The 17,727-nt window shown below is 54.2% G+C and overlaps 1 protein-coding gene across 2 annotated transcripts in view; it reads right to left on the bottom strand.

Annotated features, from left to right (window-relative positions):
- Positions 1–17,727, bottom strand: part of slain1a (SLAIN motif family, member 1a) — a 149,101-nt gene that overhangs the window by 31,579 nt on the left and 99,795 nt on the right. For both annotated transcript variants that reach the window (XM_072476202.1, XM_072476203.1), the window contains one exon: positions 6,665–6,796. In XM_072476202.1, coding sequence (XP_072332303.1) covers positions 6,665–6,796 — 132 coding nt within the window. The remainder of the gene's footprint in view (positions 1–6,664; positions 6,797–17,727) is intronic.

Below are 17,727 nucleotides of genomic sequence, written 5' to 3'. Positions count from 1 at the left end.
CGGACCCCCCCCCCAGCCCCCAACCTCCACCCCAGCACGGACCCCCCCCCCAACCTCCACCCCAGCACGGACCCCCCCCCAACCTCCACCCCGGCATGGACCCCCTCCCCAACCCCCAACCTCCACCCCAGCACGGACCCCCCCCAACCCCCAACCTCCACCCCAGCACGGACCCCCCCCCAACCTGCACCCCGGCACGGACCCCCCCCCAACCCCCAACCTCCACCCCGGCACAGACCCCCTCCCCAACCCCCAACCTCCACCCTAGCACGGACCCCCCCCAACCTCCACCCCGGCACGAACCCACCCCCAACCCCCAACCTCCACCCCAGCACGGACCCCCCCCCAACCTCCACCCCGGCACGGAACACCCCCCAACCCGCAACCTCCACCCCAGCACGGACCCCCCCCCCAACCTCCACCCCGGCACGGACCCCCCCCACCCCCCAACCTCCACCCCGGCACGGGCCCCCCCCCCAACCTCCACCCCGGCACGGACCCCACCCCCAACCCGCAACCTCCACCCCAATACAGACCCCCCCCCAACCTCCACCCCAGCACGGACCCCCCCCCAACCTCCACCCCAGCACGGACCCCCCCACAACCTCCACCCCGGCACGGACCCCCTCCCCAACCACCAACCTCCACCCCAGCACGGACCCCCCCCAACCACCAACCTCCACTCCAGCACGGACCCCCCCCAACATCCGCCCCGGCACGGACCCCCTCCCCAACCTCCACGCCAGCACGGACCCCCCCCAACCCCCAACCTCCACCCCAGCACGGACCCCCCCCAACCTCCACCCCGGCACGGACCCCCTCCCCAACCCCCAACCTCCACCCCAGCACGGATCCCCCCCCAACCTCCTCCCCAGCACGGACCCCCCCCCAACCTCCACCCCGGCACAGACCCCCTCCCCAACACCCAACCTCCACCCCAGCACGGACCCCCCCCCCCAACCCCCAACCTCCACCCCAGCACGGCCCCCCCCACCAACCTCCACCCCGGCACGGACCCCCCCCAACCCCCAACCTCCACCCCGGCACGGACACCCTCCCCAACCCCCAACCTCCACCCCAGCAAGGACCCCCCCCCAACCTCCACCCCGGCACGGACCCCCTCCCCAACCCCCAACCTCCACCCCGGCACGGACCCCCCCCAACCCCCAACCTCCACCCCAGCACGGACCCCCCCCCAACCTCCACCCCAGCACGGAACCCCCCCAACCTCCACCCCGGTATGGACCCCCTCCCCAACCCCCAACCTCCACCCCAGCATGTACCCCCCCCAACCCCCAACCTCCACCCCAGCACGGACCCCCCCCCCAACCTGCACCCCAGCACGGACCCCCCCCCAACCCCCAACCTCCACCCCGGCACGGACCCCCTCCCCAACCCCCAACCTCCACCCCAGCACGGACCCCCCCCCCATCCTCCACCCCGGCACGGACCCCCCCCAACCTCCACCCCAGCACGGACCCCCCCCCAAACTCCACCCCGGCACGGACCCCCCCCCAACCCCCAACCTCCACCCCAGCACGGACCCCCCCCCAACCTCCACCCCGGCACGGACCCCCCCCCAACCTCCACCCCGGCACGGACCCCCCCCCAACCTCCACCCCGGCACGGACCCCCCCCCAACCCCCAACCTCCACCCCGGCACGGACCCCCCCCCAACCCCCAACCTCCACCCCAGCACGGACCCCCTCCCCAACCCCCAACCTCCACCCCAGCACGGACCCCCCCCAACCCCCAACCTCCACCCCAGCACGGACCCCCCCCTCAACCTGCACCCCGGCACGGACCCCCCCCCAAACCCCAACCTCCACCCCGGCACGGACCCCCTCCCCAACCCCCAACCTCCACCCCAGCACGGACCCCCCCCCCAACCTCCACCCCGGCACGGACCACCCCCCCAACCCCCAACCTCCACCCCGGCACGGACCCCCCCCCCAACCCCCAACCTCCACCCCAGCACGGACCCCCCCCCCCCCCAACCTCCACCCCGGCACGGACCCCCTCCCCAACCCCCAACCTCCACCCCGGCACGGACCCCCCCCCAACCACAAACCTCCACCCCAGCACGGACCCCCCCCCAACCTCCACCCCAGCACGGACCCCCGCCCAACCTCCACCCCGGCATGGACCCCCTCCCCAACCCCCAACCTCCACCCCAGCATGGACCCCCCCCAACCCCCAACCTCCACCCCAGCACGGACCCCCCCCCCAACCTGCACCCCGGCACGGACCCCCCCCGAAACCCCCAACCTCCACCCCGGCACGGACCCCCTCCCCAACCCCCAACCTCCACCCCAGCACGGACCCCCCCCCCCAACCTCCACCCTGGCACGGACCCACCCCCAACCCCCAACCTCCACCCCAGCACGGACCCCCCCCCAACCTTCACCCCAGCACGGAACCCCCCCCCAACCCCCAACCTCCACCCGAGCACGGACCCCCCCCCAACCTCCACCCCGGCACGGACCCCCCCCACCCCCCAACCTCCACCCCGGCACGGGCCCCCCCCCCAACCTCCACCCCGGCACGGACTCCCCCCCAACCCCCAAGCTTCACCCCAATACAGACCCCCCCCCCAACCTCCACCCCAGCACGGACCTCCCCCCCAACCTCCACCCCGGCACGGACCCCCTCACCAACCCCCAACCTCCACCCCAGCACGGACCCCCCCCAACCCCCAACCTCCACCCCAGCACGGACCCCCCCCCAAACTGCACCCCGGCACGGACCCCCCCCCCAACCCCCAACCTCCACCCCGGCACGGACCCCCTCCCCAACCCCCAACCTCCACCCCAGCACGGACACCCCCCCCAACCTCCACCCCGGCACGGACCCCCCCCCCCAACCCCCAACGTCCACCCCAGCACGGACCCCCCCCCCAACCTCCACCCCGGCACGGACCCCCCCCCCAACCCCCAACCTCCACCCCAGCACGGACCCCCCCCCAAACTCCACCCCGGCACGGACCCCCTCCCCAACCCCCAAACTCCACCCCGGCACGGACCCCCTCCCCAACCCCCAACCTCCACCCCAGCACGGACCCCCCCCAACCCCCAACCTCCACCCCAGCACGGACCCCCCCCTCAACCTGCACCCCGGCACGGACCGCCCCCCCAACCCCCAACCTCCACCCCGGCACGGACCCCCTCCCCAACCCCCAACCTCCACCCCAGCACGGACCCCCCCCCCAACCTCCACCCCGGCACGGACCACCCCCCCAACCCCCAACCTCCACCCCGGCACGGACCCCCCCCCCAACCCCCAACCTCCACCCCAGCACGGACCCCCCCCCCCAACCTCCACCCCGGCACGGACCCCCTCCCCAACCCCCAACCTCCACCCCGGCACGGACCCCCCCCAACCCCCAACCTCCACCCCAGCACGGACCCCCCCCCAACCTCCACCCTAGCACGGACCCCCGCCCAACCTCCACCCCGGCATGGACCCCCTCCCCAACCCCCAACCTCCACCCCAGCATGGACCCCCCCCAACCCCCAACCTCCTCCCCAGCACGGACCCCCCCCCCAACCTGCACCCCGGCACGGACCCCCCCCCGAAACCCCCAACCTCCACCCCGGCACGGACCCCCTCCCCAACCCCCAACCTCCACCCCAGCACGGACCCCCCCCCCAACCTCCACCCTGGCACGGACCCACCCCCAACCCCCAACCTCCACCCCAGCACGGACCCCCCCCAACCTTCACCCCAGCACGGAACCCCCCCCCAACCCCCAACCTCCACCCGAGCACGGACCCCCCCCCCAACCTCCACCCCGGCACGGACCCCCCCCACCCCCCAACCTCCACCCCGGCACGGGCCCCCCCCAACCTCCACCCCGGCACGGACTCCCCCCCAACCCCCAACCTTCACCCCAATACAGACCCCCCCCCAACCTCCACCCCAGCACGGACCTCCCCCCCAACCTCCACCCCGGCACGGACCCCCTCACCAACCCCCAACCTCCACCCCAGCACGGACCCCCCCCAACCCCCAACCTCCACCCCAGCACGGACCCCCCCCCAACCTGCACCCCGGCACGGACCCCCCCCCCAACCCCCAACCTCCACCCCGGCACGGACCCCCTCCCCAACCCCCAACCTCCACCCCAGCACGGACACCCCCCCCAACCTCCACCCTGGCACGGACCCCCCCCCCAACCCCCAACGTCCACCCCAGCACGGACCCCCCCCCCAACCTCCACCCCGGCACGGACCCCCCCCCAACCCCCAACCTCCACCCCAGCACGGACCCCCCCCCCAAACTCCACCCCGGCACGGACCCCCTCCCCAACCCCCAAACTCCACCCCGGCACGGACCCCCTCCCCAACCCCCAACCTCCACCCCAGCACGGACCCCCCCCAACCCCCAACCTCCACCCCAGCACGGACCCCCCCCCCAACCTCCACCCCGGCACGGACCGCCCCCCCAACCCCCAACCTCCACCCCAGCACGGACCCCCCCCCCAACCTCCACCCCGGCACGGACCGCCCCCCCAACCCCCAACCTCCACCCCAGCACGGACCCCCCCCCCAACCTCCACCCCAGCACGGACCCCCTCCCGGCACTCCCCCGGAGCCCAGCCTACTCTAACCCCCCCCCCCCCCCCCCCCCCCCGCCGCACACACACACACACAAGCCGAGACACACCTCTCCTCACGCAATCAGTCTGCGGCCACGCCATTTCCTGCCCAGACCCAACCCCCCAGGCCGTCACTCACCTCCTCGCTGGTCGGCGTGAGCCTGGAGCACCGGGTCACGCCGATGAAAAGGAGGTTTGATTCACGTCGACGTGAACGGTCATCACGTCGACGGGACTTCGGCCCATCCGGAAGGGAGAATATCGACAGGCCGAAAATCGGCTGCCTTGCGCAGACCCGTGACATTCTCCGCGGCAGCGGCGCCATTAATGCCCCGCCGACTTTTCTCCCTTCGGAAACTTCGGCGGGGGCGGGGGCGGGATTCACGGCGGCCAACGGCCATTCTCCGACCCGGCGGGGGGTCGGAGAATGACGCCCCTGGTCACTGTGTATCCATTTTCCCCATTTAGTTGTTGCTAATTGCAACACCGGTTAAGGCAATAAATCCGAAGTTCTCCTTATTTAACATGTTATTAGGTTTGTCTCGGGTATTATGGAAAGGTCAAGAAGACTGCACAACACACTTTCAAATTCCTAAAACAAGCTCTGCGGACCACAAGGAGGTTTATGCTGACCACTCAGGCAATTCTTAGCTAGTCCATGAGCGAGAGAAAAATCCTTCCCTCAATCTCAGTGTTCCTGTGTGCACCTGAGAAAATATTAGCGAGGCAACCCTGAGAGAGGCCTGCTAGCAGCGAATGGACTCACCCTTTTAGTCCGAGAATGGCACATGGCTAAATAAGGCGAATATTTAAAAACCAGATTGGAAAGAGGTTCATATGAAAAGGGAAGTCCGATTTGTTCAGATTCATAGAATCATAGAACCTCTACAGTGCCATTCAGCGATCAAGTCTGCATCGACCCTCCAAAAGAGGATTGTACCTAGGCCCATCGACCCACCCTATCCCTGTGACCCTGCATGTTGATCATAGCCAATGCACCTAATCTCCACGGGCGTCATTCTCCGCCGGCGGGAGTCTCCGTTTTGCCGGCGCCCGGGGGTTTCCCGACGGCGTGGGGCTGTCCCACAATGGGAAACCCCATTGACCGGCCGGTGTAACGGAGCATCCCGCCGGCGGGTCGGGGCAGAAATGTGGCGGGGCGGGATGGAGAATTTAGCTCCTTATCTTTGGACATTAATGGGCAATTTAGCATGGCCAATCCACCTAACCTCCACATATTTAGACTGGGAGGAAACCGGAGCACCCGGTGGAAGCTCACGCAGGCATGAGGAGAAAGTACAATCTCCACACTGTCACCCAAGGCCGGAATCGAATTTGGCTCCCTGGTGCTCTAAGGTAGCAGTGCTAACCACTGTGCCATCGTGAGCAGGACAACATAGGATAACAATTGATTAAGGAACATCACGCAATTGAATAAGGAACGTAATCAGTCGAAAGCTGAACTGACCTCACATAAGAACATAAGAAATAGGAGCAGGAGTAGACCACATGGCCAATTGAGTCTTCTCCGCTTTTCAATACAAAAATGGCCGAGCTTTGTCTTCAATTCCATTTACCCACCCACTCCCCATAGCCCTTCATTCCTTGAGAGACCAAAAATCTGTCTATCCCAGCCTGAAATATATTCAGCAAAGGAGCATCCACAATCCTCTGGGACAGAGAATTCCAGAGATTCACAACCCTGTGAGTGAAGAAATTTCTCTTCAACTCAGTCCTAAATGAGCGCCCCCCAACCTAAGACCATGCCCCCCCCCCCCCCCACACACACACACACACACACCCTGTTGTAGATTCCCCAACCAATGGAAACACTCTCAACCTATCAAGCCCTTTCAGAATTTGGCAGGTTTCAATGAGATCGCCTCACATTCTTCTGAGCCCCAGGGAATCTAAGTCCAATTTTCTCAGTCATTCATTATAGCACCACCCCCTCTTCCCAGGGACCAATTTGGCGAGTTGATCCTCTGCTGTCTCCGATGCAAGTGTATCTCTTCAGAAATGTCGAGCCACGATGGAAGCTTCTCAACGGGCACAGTTTATACTCACAAGCTGGTGATTGGAGTCGTGAAATTCCATTCTGTAGGTTGGAATCGAAACTTCTGCTATTCTTGAAGGAGTCCGGTGAACTCGTCGTACTGAACGAACGAGCCAGGTTTGGCATGCTGCGCCTGAGTTTTTCTGCAACGGTAAAAATAACATTTTATTCAGCTACAGACTGAACATTGACAAAGGCACCTACTTCCTACAACTAGAACAAATGCACAAAAAGCATTGTGCTACTTAATGGCCTGAATCCGCCCAGCCCACCCCCCCACCCCCACCCCCGCCCCTCCCCCCTCCCCGTTCCCCAGTGGTGGAGGGCCAGCGGCACCCAAAGCCCTGTAGTCATTGGCGGAACCGTAAGACCCTGCCGCCGCCCAACAGCAGTCACCCTCTGCCGCCGGAAAATACACTGCGGGGGCTGCAAAATCCCACCCATTTTTGAAAAAAATGGAAACCAACATAATGCAAATATTGAAAATATGATATAAAAAACAAAAATTGCCTTAGGAACAGAACAGGCCGGTTTCTGCGAAGGAATAAACGGTCAGCATTTTAATTAGTCACCCTTTGTCATATAGTTAGAACATAGAACATTACAGCGCAGTACAGGCCCTTCGGCCCTCGATGTTGTGCCGACCTGTGAAACCACTCTAAAGCCCATCTGCACTATTCCCTTATCGTCCATATGTCTATCCAATGACCATTTGAATGCCCTTAATGTTAGCGAGTCCACTACTGTTGCAGGCAGGGCAATCCGCGCTCTTGCTACTCTCTGAGTAAAGAACCTACCTCTAATGGCCTTGTGGAGGGTCTAACTTTTCACACATCAGCCCATATTCTCTCTCATTGGTTTATATGATGGAATGGCCATGATAGAATGGCAGAGCAGACTCGATGGACCGAATGGCCGAATTCTGCTCCTGTATCTTATGAACTTATATGGAAAATTATGTCCGTTTTCATTATTTTTTGTTTTAATTCCACAGAAAAAAATAGTTCAGATTCACCACAACCTTTAATATTTCTTGAAGCTCCTTCAGAATCCCCTGCCCAGGAAGGAAGCAGGTTTCCTCCACCTGTTGCTATCCACATGTTTTAACTGAGACTACAGTCATGATGCAATTTGAAGCATCCTCCGTTTGACACATTGGGTGGAATATTCCAAACTTTCCACAGAGTGCTGGATCCGGCGAGAAAGGAAGTGTGAAACTCACTGGTTTCGCAGGTGCCTTTTCGAGACAAATCAAACGGCACTCTGTGCAATTTCAAAGTGCTGGCAAGGATCACACAGCTAGCTGGGGGTGGAGGGCATGGCCTAAATGTGCCAGCAACCTGTAATCTCAAAGTTAAATTAAAGGTTCTCCTCTCCCACGACACATCAAGAGTGGGATTTCCCCACCGGCGGGATTCTCCGTTCCCGGCGCCCGGGGGTTTCCCAACGGCGTGGGGCTGCCCCACAATGGGAAGCCCCATTGACCGGCTGGCATAACGGAGAATCCCGTCGGTCGGTCGGGGCAGAAATGTGGCAGGGCGGAGAATCCCACCCCAGGTCTCCCGGCAAACAAGGGTAACACCCCCAACCCTTCAACATAAAGGGCCAAACTGGCACTGCCAGGTTGGCACTGCCATGTCGGCACTGCCAGGTCGGCACTGCTCAGTCATGTTCCTCACCACCCCAGGGCTATGCTCACCTCTGAGTCCCTGGCATGTTCAACGCGACTGGCATCCGTTTTTGAAAACCAGCAGTGATTCCCACCAGTATTATACCAGAGAGTGGGGGGGGGGGGTGCAGTTGGAAGGTTAGTGTGAGCGATTGGTTGGTCAGTTATTTAGTTGCCCAGGAGTTCAACCAGAGTTTTTCTGCCTAACATTTCCTTGGGAACTATTCAGTTAAATAAGTCAGAGCTATCGAAAGGAGGAGCAAGAGAATTGCCCATCAGAAGTTCAAACTTCTCAAGCGATTTCCATGGAATCAGTGCATTGGGACTTCTGAGGAGTCCTGCAGCACATCTTTCAGAGTACAGCTGGTCCTCGATGATCCAGAGACCAGGTGATCTGGGCCAATATATTATAATCAACAGATGCAGTTTCGATAAAAACTCTCATCTTACTCTTCTGAGGACTTTTGTACTTTTCACAAAATGTAAAACAATTAAAGGCTCATCAATGCTGACGATAAGTTTCTGCCAAGGGTATTCATTACATAAAAAGGTTAAATTGTACTACTTATGAGGCAGTTCAGTGTTCACTGGTGGTGCCATGAATTTAAAAAGCCTCATTAGGAATCCAGGTATATTCTTAAAATGTTGAGAAATTTTAAAAATTCAATGCTATGAAGTTATTTCCAGCTTATAGGGCATTAAATGTTTCTACAAATGGAAATTTTAATGAAGTGTTTGGTGGTACACTGGTTAGCATTGCTGCCTTACAGCGCCAGGGATCCAGGTTCAATTCCGGTCTTGGGTGACTATCCAAAGATGTGCCAGGTTAAGCGGAATGGACATGCTAAAATTGCCCCTTAGTGTCCAAAGGTTAGGTGTGGTCTTGGGGATAGGCTGGGGGAGTGGGCTTAGATAGGGTGTTCTTTCGGATGATCGGTGCAGACTTAATGGCCCGAATGGCCTCCTTCTGTACTGTCGGGATTCTATGATTCTATTAATGTTTCTCTTTGTCAGGGGCAGAAAACATGAAATGTGAGATAAATATGAAATAGCAGCTCTATTTAATTTTAGAATATGCTTGTATTGTTAAATTTAAAACTACAATGTTCCTATTCAATTTCCTGTGAGTTGCCCAGGCAGAAGGCAGCTCAACTTACGGAAATATCAGATAACCAATAGTTTTGAAGAGATTTCACTTTTTCTTGTGGAAATTGAAATTGGAAGCAAGATGCGCAGAATGGCTCAGATGGCAACTATTTATCAAGTTAGTATTAAAAAATAAAATCAGAAAAGAGATGGGAAAATACCGAGGGGCTGTTGAAATGGTTACGCTTGTTCCTCTGTTTTTAATTGTGCATTTGTGTTAATTTGAGATGCAGCCTGAGAGTGAATTCATTGCTTGCACATAACACTGTGGATGTATAATTCAGCACAAAGTCAGGTTTCCATTTCATTTGGAGAATGTCTTGGGGCTGAATTCTGCGGCCCTTCCTGGGGGCGGGACCCTCCAGTCCCGCCAAGGCCGTGGGTTCTGTGCGGCGCAACCGGCGAACAACGCAAAACGCCAGTGCCATCGGCGGTACCGAAAAATCCCGATGCCAATCCATGGCGAGCTGCCTCCGTCACCAGGAGGGGTGGGGGGTGGGCGGCACCAGGAGGGGTGGGGGGTGGGCGGCACCAGGAGGGGTGGGGGGGTGGGGTGCCACCCTTCCCACCACTGATGTTTACAACTTTTCTTTATATACTTTGCATTGTGACATTAATACAGCTTGGGAACCAATATATGGCGTTACATATTATACTGTTATGATGAAAATAGGTGCATATAGCATTAAAATTACGAAAATATGCCGATGATATTTGATCCACAGCGATCAAATATCAGGATCACAGGAGTGGCTGTTATCGCAATTCCACTGGGACATTTGTCAAGGATATTGAAAGCACGGTTCAGATCTCTGAAAAAGGGTAGCATTGAATATAGATCAAGTTTCAGTTCAAAATTCAATGGGGTAATGACATTCCATGGCCATTAATTTGTCCTTTGGAGATTGAAAGGAGCAGCAAGATACAAGGTACAAAATACGCTATCAACGAATTTCATGAAATCGGAAAAATCAAATGCTGAAGTGATTTTTTCAAGCATTATCAGTCACTTCTATGATTCTATGATTCTATGATTCTATGACTAGTCGGGAGTAAAAATTCAGAACAATCCAGAAAGTGTGATCTTTTTCTCTTCATTTCATGCGTGCACAGAGAGTACACATTTCAAAGTTGCCTCTGCCTGCAATTTCACTGTCAGGTTATCGACTACACAGAAAGAACTTGGACTCTTCCATTTTTCATTTCAGTGGCTTTTCTGACCTTGCTCCAATCAAACGATTCACTTCTTTGACAGAAAGTGTTTGTTCACTTCTTTCCAGAGATGTACAGTAAGGATATAATAAACTTTTCTGTAGGCATTTAACGCTGTGCATTTCCGCGAGGAACTGTCTCAAGGAAGGGGCCTCAGAAAGCTTCATTATTCGAAGAAACTGGAAAGTCAATCTTTTTAAACATTGCCGAAGTATAAATTCCAGGATATGGTTAGCACCACCAGAGGAACTTTCTTCCCAAAGCAGTGAGAACCGTACAATGTGCGCATCTAGGATATTGCAGTCTATTTCTGGCAAGCTGATTTAATTAGATATATTAACTTAAAAACACCTTTCATTATAAATCAGAGATCGTAGGGCAGCACGGTGACACAATGGTTAGCACTGCTGCCTCACAGCGCTGGGATCCCAGGTTTGATCCCGGCCCTGGGCCACTGTCCATGTGGAGTTTGCACATTCTCCCTGTGTCTGCGTGCGTTTTACCCCCACAACCCAAAGATGTGCAGGGTAGGTGGATTGGAACAAACTGAATTGGGCACTAAATTAAAAAGAAAAATCCACCTCTTGGTTAGATACCTGTTGTCATGATAGTCATATAAACATATCATGGCGCAATCACACACACACACACTGATGGACAGATCAACGGACCAATCAACATACACGCAACATCACAGCCAATCACCAATGAGAGCACAGCACTATAAAACAGGGAACACCACAGTTCCCGCTCATTCCAGCAGGAGATAGCTCAGAGCACAGAGCTCACAGCGTGCCACTCAGACATACACCATGTGCTGAGTGCCTCTCTAAGATAGTGTTAGGGCTGGGTCCACAGGTTAACGGGTAAAGTACGAACCACAGCCATGAAAATCTTATTGAATTCTTTGAGGAGGTGACCAAGCATGTGGATGAAGGTAAAGCAGTGGATGTAGTGTACATGGATTTTAGTAAGGCATTTGCTAAAGTTCCCCATGGTAGGCTTATGCAGAAAGTAAGGAGGCATGGGATAGTGGGAAATTTGGCCAGTTGGATAACAAACTGGCTAACCGATAGAAGTCAGAGAGTGGTGGTGGATGGCAAATATTCAGCCTGGATCCCAGTTACCAGTGGCGTACCGCAGGGATCAGTTCTGGGTCCTCTGCTGTTTGTGATTTTCATTAATGACTTGGATGAGGGAGTTGAAGGGTGGGTCAGTAAATTTGCAGACGATACAAAGATTGGTGGAGTTGTGGATAGTAAGGAGGGCTGTTGTCGGCTGCAAAGAGACATAGATAGGATGCAGAGCTGGGCTGAGAAGTGGCAGATGGAGTTTAACCCTGAAAAGTGTGAGGTTGTCCATTTTGGAAGGACAAATATGAATGCGGAATACAGGGTTAACGGTAGAGTTCTTGGCAATGTGGAGGAGCAGAGAGATCTTGGGGTCTATGTTCATACATCTTTGAAAGTTGCCACTCAAGTGGATAGAGCTGTGAAGAAGGCCTATGGTGTGCTCGCGTTCATTAACAGAGGGATTGAATTTAAGAGCCGTGAGGTGCTGATGCAGCTGTGCAAAACTTTGGTAAGGCCACATTTGGAGTACTGTGTACAGTTCTGGTCGCCTCATTTTAGGAAGGATGTGGAAGCTCTGGAAAAGGTGCAAAGAAGATTTACCAGGATGTTGCCTGGAATGGAGAGTAGGTCTTACGAGGAAAGGTTGAGGGTGCTAGGCCTTTTCTCATTAGAGCGGAGAAGGATGAGGGGCGACTTGATAGAGGTTTATAAGATGATCAGGGGAATAGATAGAGTAGACAGTCAGAGACTTTTTCCCCGGGTGGAACACACCATTACAAGGGGACATAAATTTAAGGTGAAAGGTGGAAGATATAGGAGGGATATCAGAGGTAGGTTCTTTACCCAGAGAGTAGTGGGGGCATGGAATGCACTGCCTGTGGAAGTAGTTGAGTCGGAAACATTAGGGACCTTCAAGCAGCTATTGGATAGTTACATGGATTACGGTAAAATGATATAGTGTAGATTTATTTGTTCTTAAGGGCAGCACGGTAGCATTGTGGATAGCACAATTGCTTCACAGCTCCATGGTCCCAGGTTCGATTCCGGCTTCGGTCATTGTCTGTGCGGAGTCTGCACGTCCTCCCCGTGTCTGCGTGGGTTTCCTCCGGGTGCTCCGGTTTCCTCCCACAGTCCAAAGATGTACGGGTTAGGTGAATTGGCCAATGATAAATTGCCCTTAATGTCCAAATCGCCCTTGGTGTTGGGTGGAGGTGTTGCGTTTGGGTAGGGTGCTCTTTCCAAGAGCCGGTGCAGACTCAAAGGGCCGAATGGCCTCCTTCTGCACTGTAAATTCAATGATAATCTATGATTAATCTAGGACAAAGGTTCGGCACAACATCGTGGGCCGAATGGCCTGTTCTGTGCTGTATTTTCTATGTTCTATGTTCTATGAGTTAACAGATGTTGTTATCAAGAGTAATTAAACAGAGTTGTACCATCTACAACCGTGTTGGTTCGTTTGTATAGCGGAACACCCAACACGACACCTGTATGAGAACTGGAACACAAAATCTGGGCTCACGGTGTCGTACTAGGAGAATGTTGCACTGTCCGAGCTGCTGTCCTCCAGATAAGGCATTAAATTGAAGCCCTATCTTCCCTCAAAGTTGGGCATCAAAGACCCCACAGCATTAGCTTGAAGAAAGTAAGAGACAGTCTCCAGCCGAATATTTATCCCTCCACCAACATCCCTAAAATGGATTATCTGGTCAAAATAATATTTGTTACGATCCCCATAGAGAACAATAACTTCTTAAAAAATTAATTCCCATTGCCCAACTTGAAGAAATTGCATGACAAGATTTCAATTTCAAAGACTTTTACTGCATTAAGCAAGTTAAAAGCAACATTGACTAAACATTACTTAGTGGCAACTAATACTCTAACTACAGAAAATAGTTAGGGTATCCCCTCAATTAGGGATATCCCTTTATTTCTTACCAAGGAAGAAGGAAACTCTGGGGTTCACAACTAATGAGGACGAGTTATTGGACAAACTGTTGGTATTTAAGTTGACAAGGCACTGGGACCAGATGAGTTGCATCCAAGGATACGGAAAGGAAGTGAGAGAAGATATTAAGGGGCACTGGCCATAATCTTTCAGTCTTTCCTGGACTCAGTGGAGGTGTCACATGATTGGAGAATTGCAAACATTATGCCCTTGTTCAAAAAAGGTTGTAAGGATAAGCCCAGCAATTATAGATCAGTCAATATAACTAACTTGGAGTGTTTTTGAAGAGCTGGCAGAGACGGTTGAAGAGGATAACACTGTTGATGTGGTGTACATGGACTTCCAAAGGGCATTTGACGCATTGCTACACAACAGACTTGTGAGAAAAGTTACAGCTCATGGAATCAAAGGGACAGTCGGGACATGGATACAAAATTGGCTGAGTAATAGGAAACAGTGAGTAATAGTTAATGGTTATTTTCTGGGCTGGAGGAAGGTTTGTCCTGGAATTCCCCAGGTGTGGTATTGGGGCCCTTGCTTTTCCTCATATATATTAATGATCTAGATCTTGGTGTGCGGAGGATAATTTCAAAGTTTATGGAGGATACAAAATTTGGAAGTAGTTAAACTGTGAGGAGGTCATCAGTCAACTTCAAAAGCACATAGACAGGTTAGTGGAGTGGGCAGGTAGGTGGCAAATTAAGTTCAATACAGAAGAATGTGAATTGATTCACTTTGGTCAGGAGAACATGGAGAGGCAATATAAAATGAGGGATACAGCTTTAAAGAGGACACAGGAGCAGAGAGGAACCTGGGCAGCACGGTAGCATTGTGGATAGCACAATTGCTTCACAGCTCCAGGGTCCCAGGTTCGATTCCGGCTTGGGTCACTTTCTGTGTGGAGTCTGCACATCCTCCCCGTGTGTGCGTGGGTTTCCTCCGGGTGCTTCCTCGCACAGTCCAAAGATGCGCAGGTTAGGTGGATTGGCCATGCTAAATTGCCCTTAGTGTCTAAAATTGCCCTTAGTGATGGGTGGGGCTACTGGGCTATGGGGATAGGGTGGAGGTGTTGACCTTGGGTGGGGTGCTCTTTCCAAGAGCCGGTGCAGACTCGATGGGCCGAATGGCCTCCTTCTGCACTGCAAATTCTATGATCTATGAGTTTACATGTACAGAAGTCATTAAAGGTGGCAGGACAGGTGGAGAGAGTAATTAATAAAGCTTCATTAATAGAGGCATAGTGTAAAAGAGCAAGGAGGTTGTACTGAACTTGTACTAGACACCAGTGGAGTGTTGTGTATACTTTGGGTGCCACACTAAAGGAAGGATGTGAACCCACTGGAGAGAGTGCAGAATGGGGTTACAAAAACTGATCCAACGATGAGAAACTTTCAGTTCTGAAGCTGGATTGGAGAAGTTGGGACTACTCTCCATGAAGAGAAGAAGGTTAAGAGGAGATTGAATAGAGATTTTCAACATCATGATCGGGTTGGACAGAGTGGATAGGGCGAAACTGTTCTCGTTCGTGAAGGAATCAAAAACGAGAGGGCACAGATTTAAAGTGATTTGCAAAAGAAGAAAATGTGATGTGAGAAAAACTTTTTAAAACAGCGAGTGGTTCGGGTCTGGTGTGCACTGCCTGGATGTGTGGTAGAGGCAGGTTCAATCGAGGCTTCAAGAGGGCATTAGATGATTACTTTAATAGAAACAATATACAGGGGTACGGGGAAAGGCAGGGGGATGGCACTAAGTCATAATACTCATCCAGAGAGTCAGTGCTGAAATGATGGGCCAAATGGTCTCCTTCTGCATTGTAACAATTTTGTGATTCTGTAATTCTATTAGCGTTTTACCACACTCGAAAACCCCACACTGCATTACACTTCACAGCACATTCGCTGCAGAATTGCAGTCCAAAGCCAATCCCAGCTTCTAGCGGTTTCATTTCTCCCCGTTTCGCTGAGCCGTAACATCCAAAACCATCCAAAGCTGTTTCCCTCAGTTAGTTCCAGAACTGACTTCAGCATCGAGGCTCACTCTGGTGATTCCTTCTCCCGGCATCGCCAGGGCGAATCTTCCGGTGACCTTAAATCTCTGCAGGCTGAGCTTTCACTGGCATTCTGCCCGGTAGCTAGCAGAAAATAGCTTTTACCCTGCTGCTTGCAATGGCTGCTGCTTCCATGTCTCCCTCTATCACCCTCTCTCCCTCTGTCCAGGGGTTTTGCATCAGGCTGCCTGGCAATGAGCAAGTCTGCACAATCCAAGAACAGCTGCCTCAGAATCTGTAAGTCTTATAGTGCAAAAGCAAGTGCTGCGTCTTTTGCTTTTAGGTGTTATGCCTGGCACATAGAGCAGAGTTCTCCCATCTGGAACTAAGTCCCATAGCAGGGGTGCAGACAGGGAGTGTTTCCTACTGAGGAGGCTGATAGGAAATCACGCCATTGTACTCCGGCCCGGAACTAATTAATTATGCATCTGGCGGCTTAGCACTGTATTCCGTGGTGGGGCAGGCTTGATTGTGTGCGGCTCGCCATCATATCTGGGTGCCATTTATAGAAGGCGCCCAACATCCCTGACCCATCATTGAAGAAAGAAGATGGACATCCTGAAAAAGATGGAAATTCCAGGAACTCTCTGGGGTGAGGAGACGGACCTCCTCGGTGACACTGCAACTGGAAGATCCACCTGATAGATGCTCGCCCCCACCCCCCCCTCCCACTGCTTTGGTTCCAGGGCCCAGGGTTTTTGGCGGCCTCCATCCCAAATCCCGAAGACAGCCCCGGGCATAGTTCAGGTAAGTCCCAACTTCTGCACACCATGTGGCTCCAGGCCTATTCTGGACCGGTGTGTTTTCTTGCTGGTCTCGCAGAGAATCGGGCTTGGGGGGGGAATATTCCAGTTGGGCTTTCATCTGCATCCCGCTGGCAGGATGCAAAGCAGTTTCATGCCAGTGGGTTTCCCAACCCGCCATGGTGAGCACCAGCAGAAAATCCCGTGGGAAATTCACACCAGCATAAAACCAAGTTTTGGTCCTCCCGCCAAATTCCCCTCCCCCTCGCCCACCCATTAAACTTGGTGGCGGGAGCATGGGAGAATTCCACCGATAGATTGCAAAAACATTTGACTTGGGCTGCCTTGTCGCCATGGTAACCAGGTCACATTGGCTTATCGCAGAATTACTAGCTGGTCGCATGTCTCTTTTCATTCAGTCATTTTATTTTGAATTGGAGGGACAGTCCAAAATATAATTACCTTATAAAACCTCATAATCATAAAGCAGTGATGTTTGTGAGCCCTTGCTGCATATAAATTGGCTATCACACTTCCTGTTCTTCAACAGCGACTGTACTTAAAAAGTACTTAATAGTTTATAAAGCACCATAGGGTGTCCCAAAGTTCTGGAAGGTGCTCTGCAAATGCAAATTCCCTTTTTCTTTACTCACATCGAAGCTTCTATCCTTCCCCTGAGAAATGCTCTGTAAATCTTCTAACTTATCCACCGATGTCATGGACGACAGTTATCCATCAACCAACATTCCCCCCAGAAAACATACTGGGCCATAACTTCCTTGGCGTGGCAATCAGTGGCTGATTGCCATTCTGTACCAACTTATCTGTGCTAATTTCTTACGCGCCTGCCACACCCGACTTCCCTGACTCAGGCCAGGGAACGCTTTTAGCGCACAATGACTTACGAGAGAGACGAGTAGAGATGAAGTCGATGAGGCTTTATTAAGCGTGACTTGTTCCCAGCAGTTCAGCAACAGAATGGAGCGGCGGGGAGAAGCACGGGTTCTTATACTCCGCCTTCAGGGCGGTGGTTCACATGGTGGTAGGGGTTTACAAGGCTGGTCCTGGGAGGAAAAATTTTGGGCATGTCATTTCAATTTTAGCCCTACACTGGGCTATGTACAAGGTTTCTGAAACTATTTACAATATTCGGAAGAGAAAAGAACATTTTCGTTACAGTCCAACAACATTCTTGGTGTCACACCGATGCCACGAGTCGAGCGGGCGGTCTGG

The sequence above is a fragment of the Scyliorhinus torazame genome, chromosome 15 (assembly GCF_047496885.1).
Source record: "Scyliorhinus torazame isolate Kashiwa2021f chromosome 15, sScyTor2.1, whole genome shotgun sequence".
Lineage (NCBI taxonomy): Eukaryota > Metazoa > Chordata > Chondrichthyes > Carcharhiniformes > Scyliorhinidae > Scyliorhinus > Scyliorhinus torazame.
This window is presented reverse-complemented; position numbering and strand designations above follow the sequence as displayed.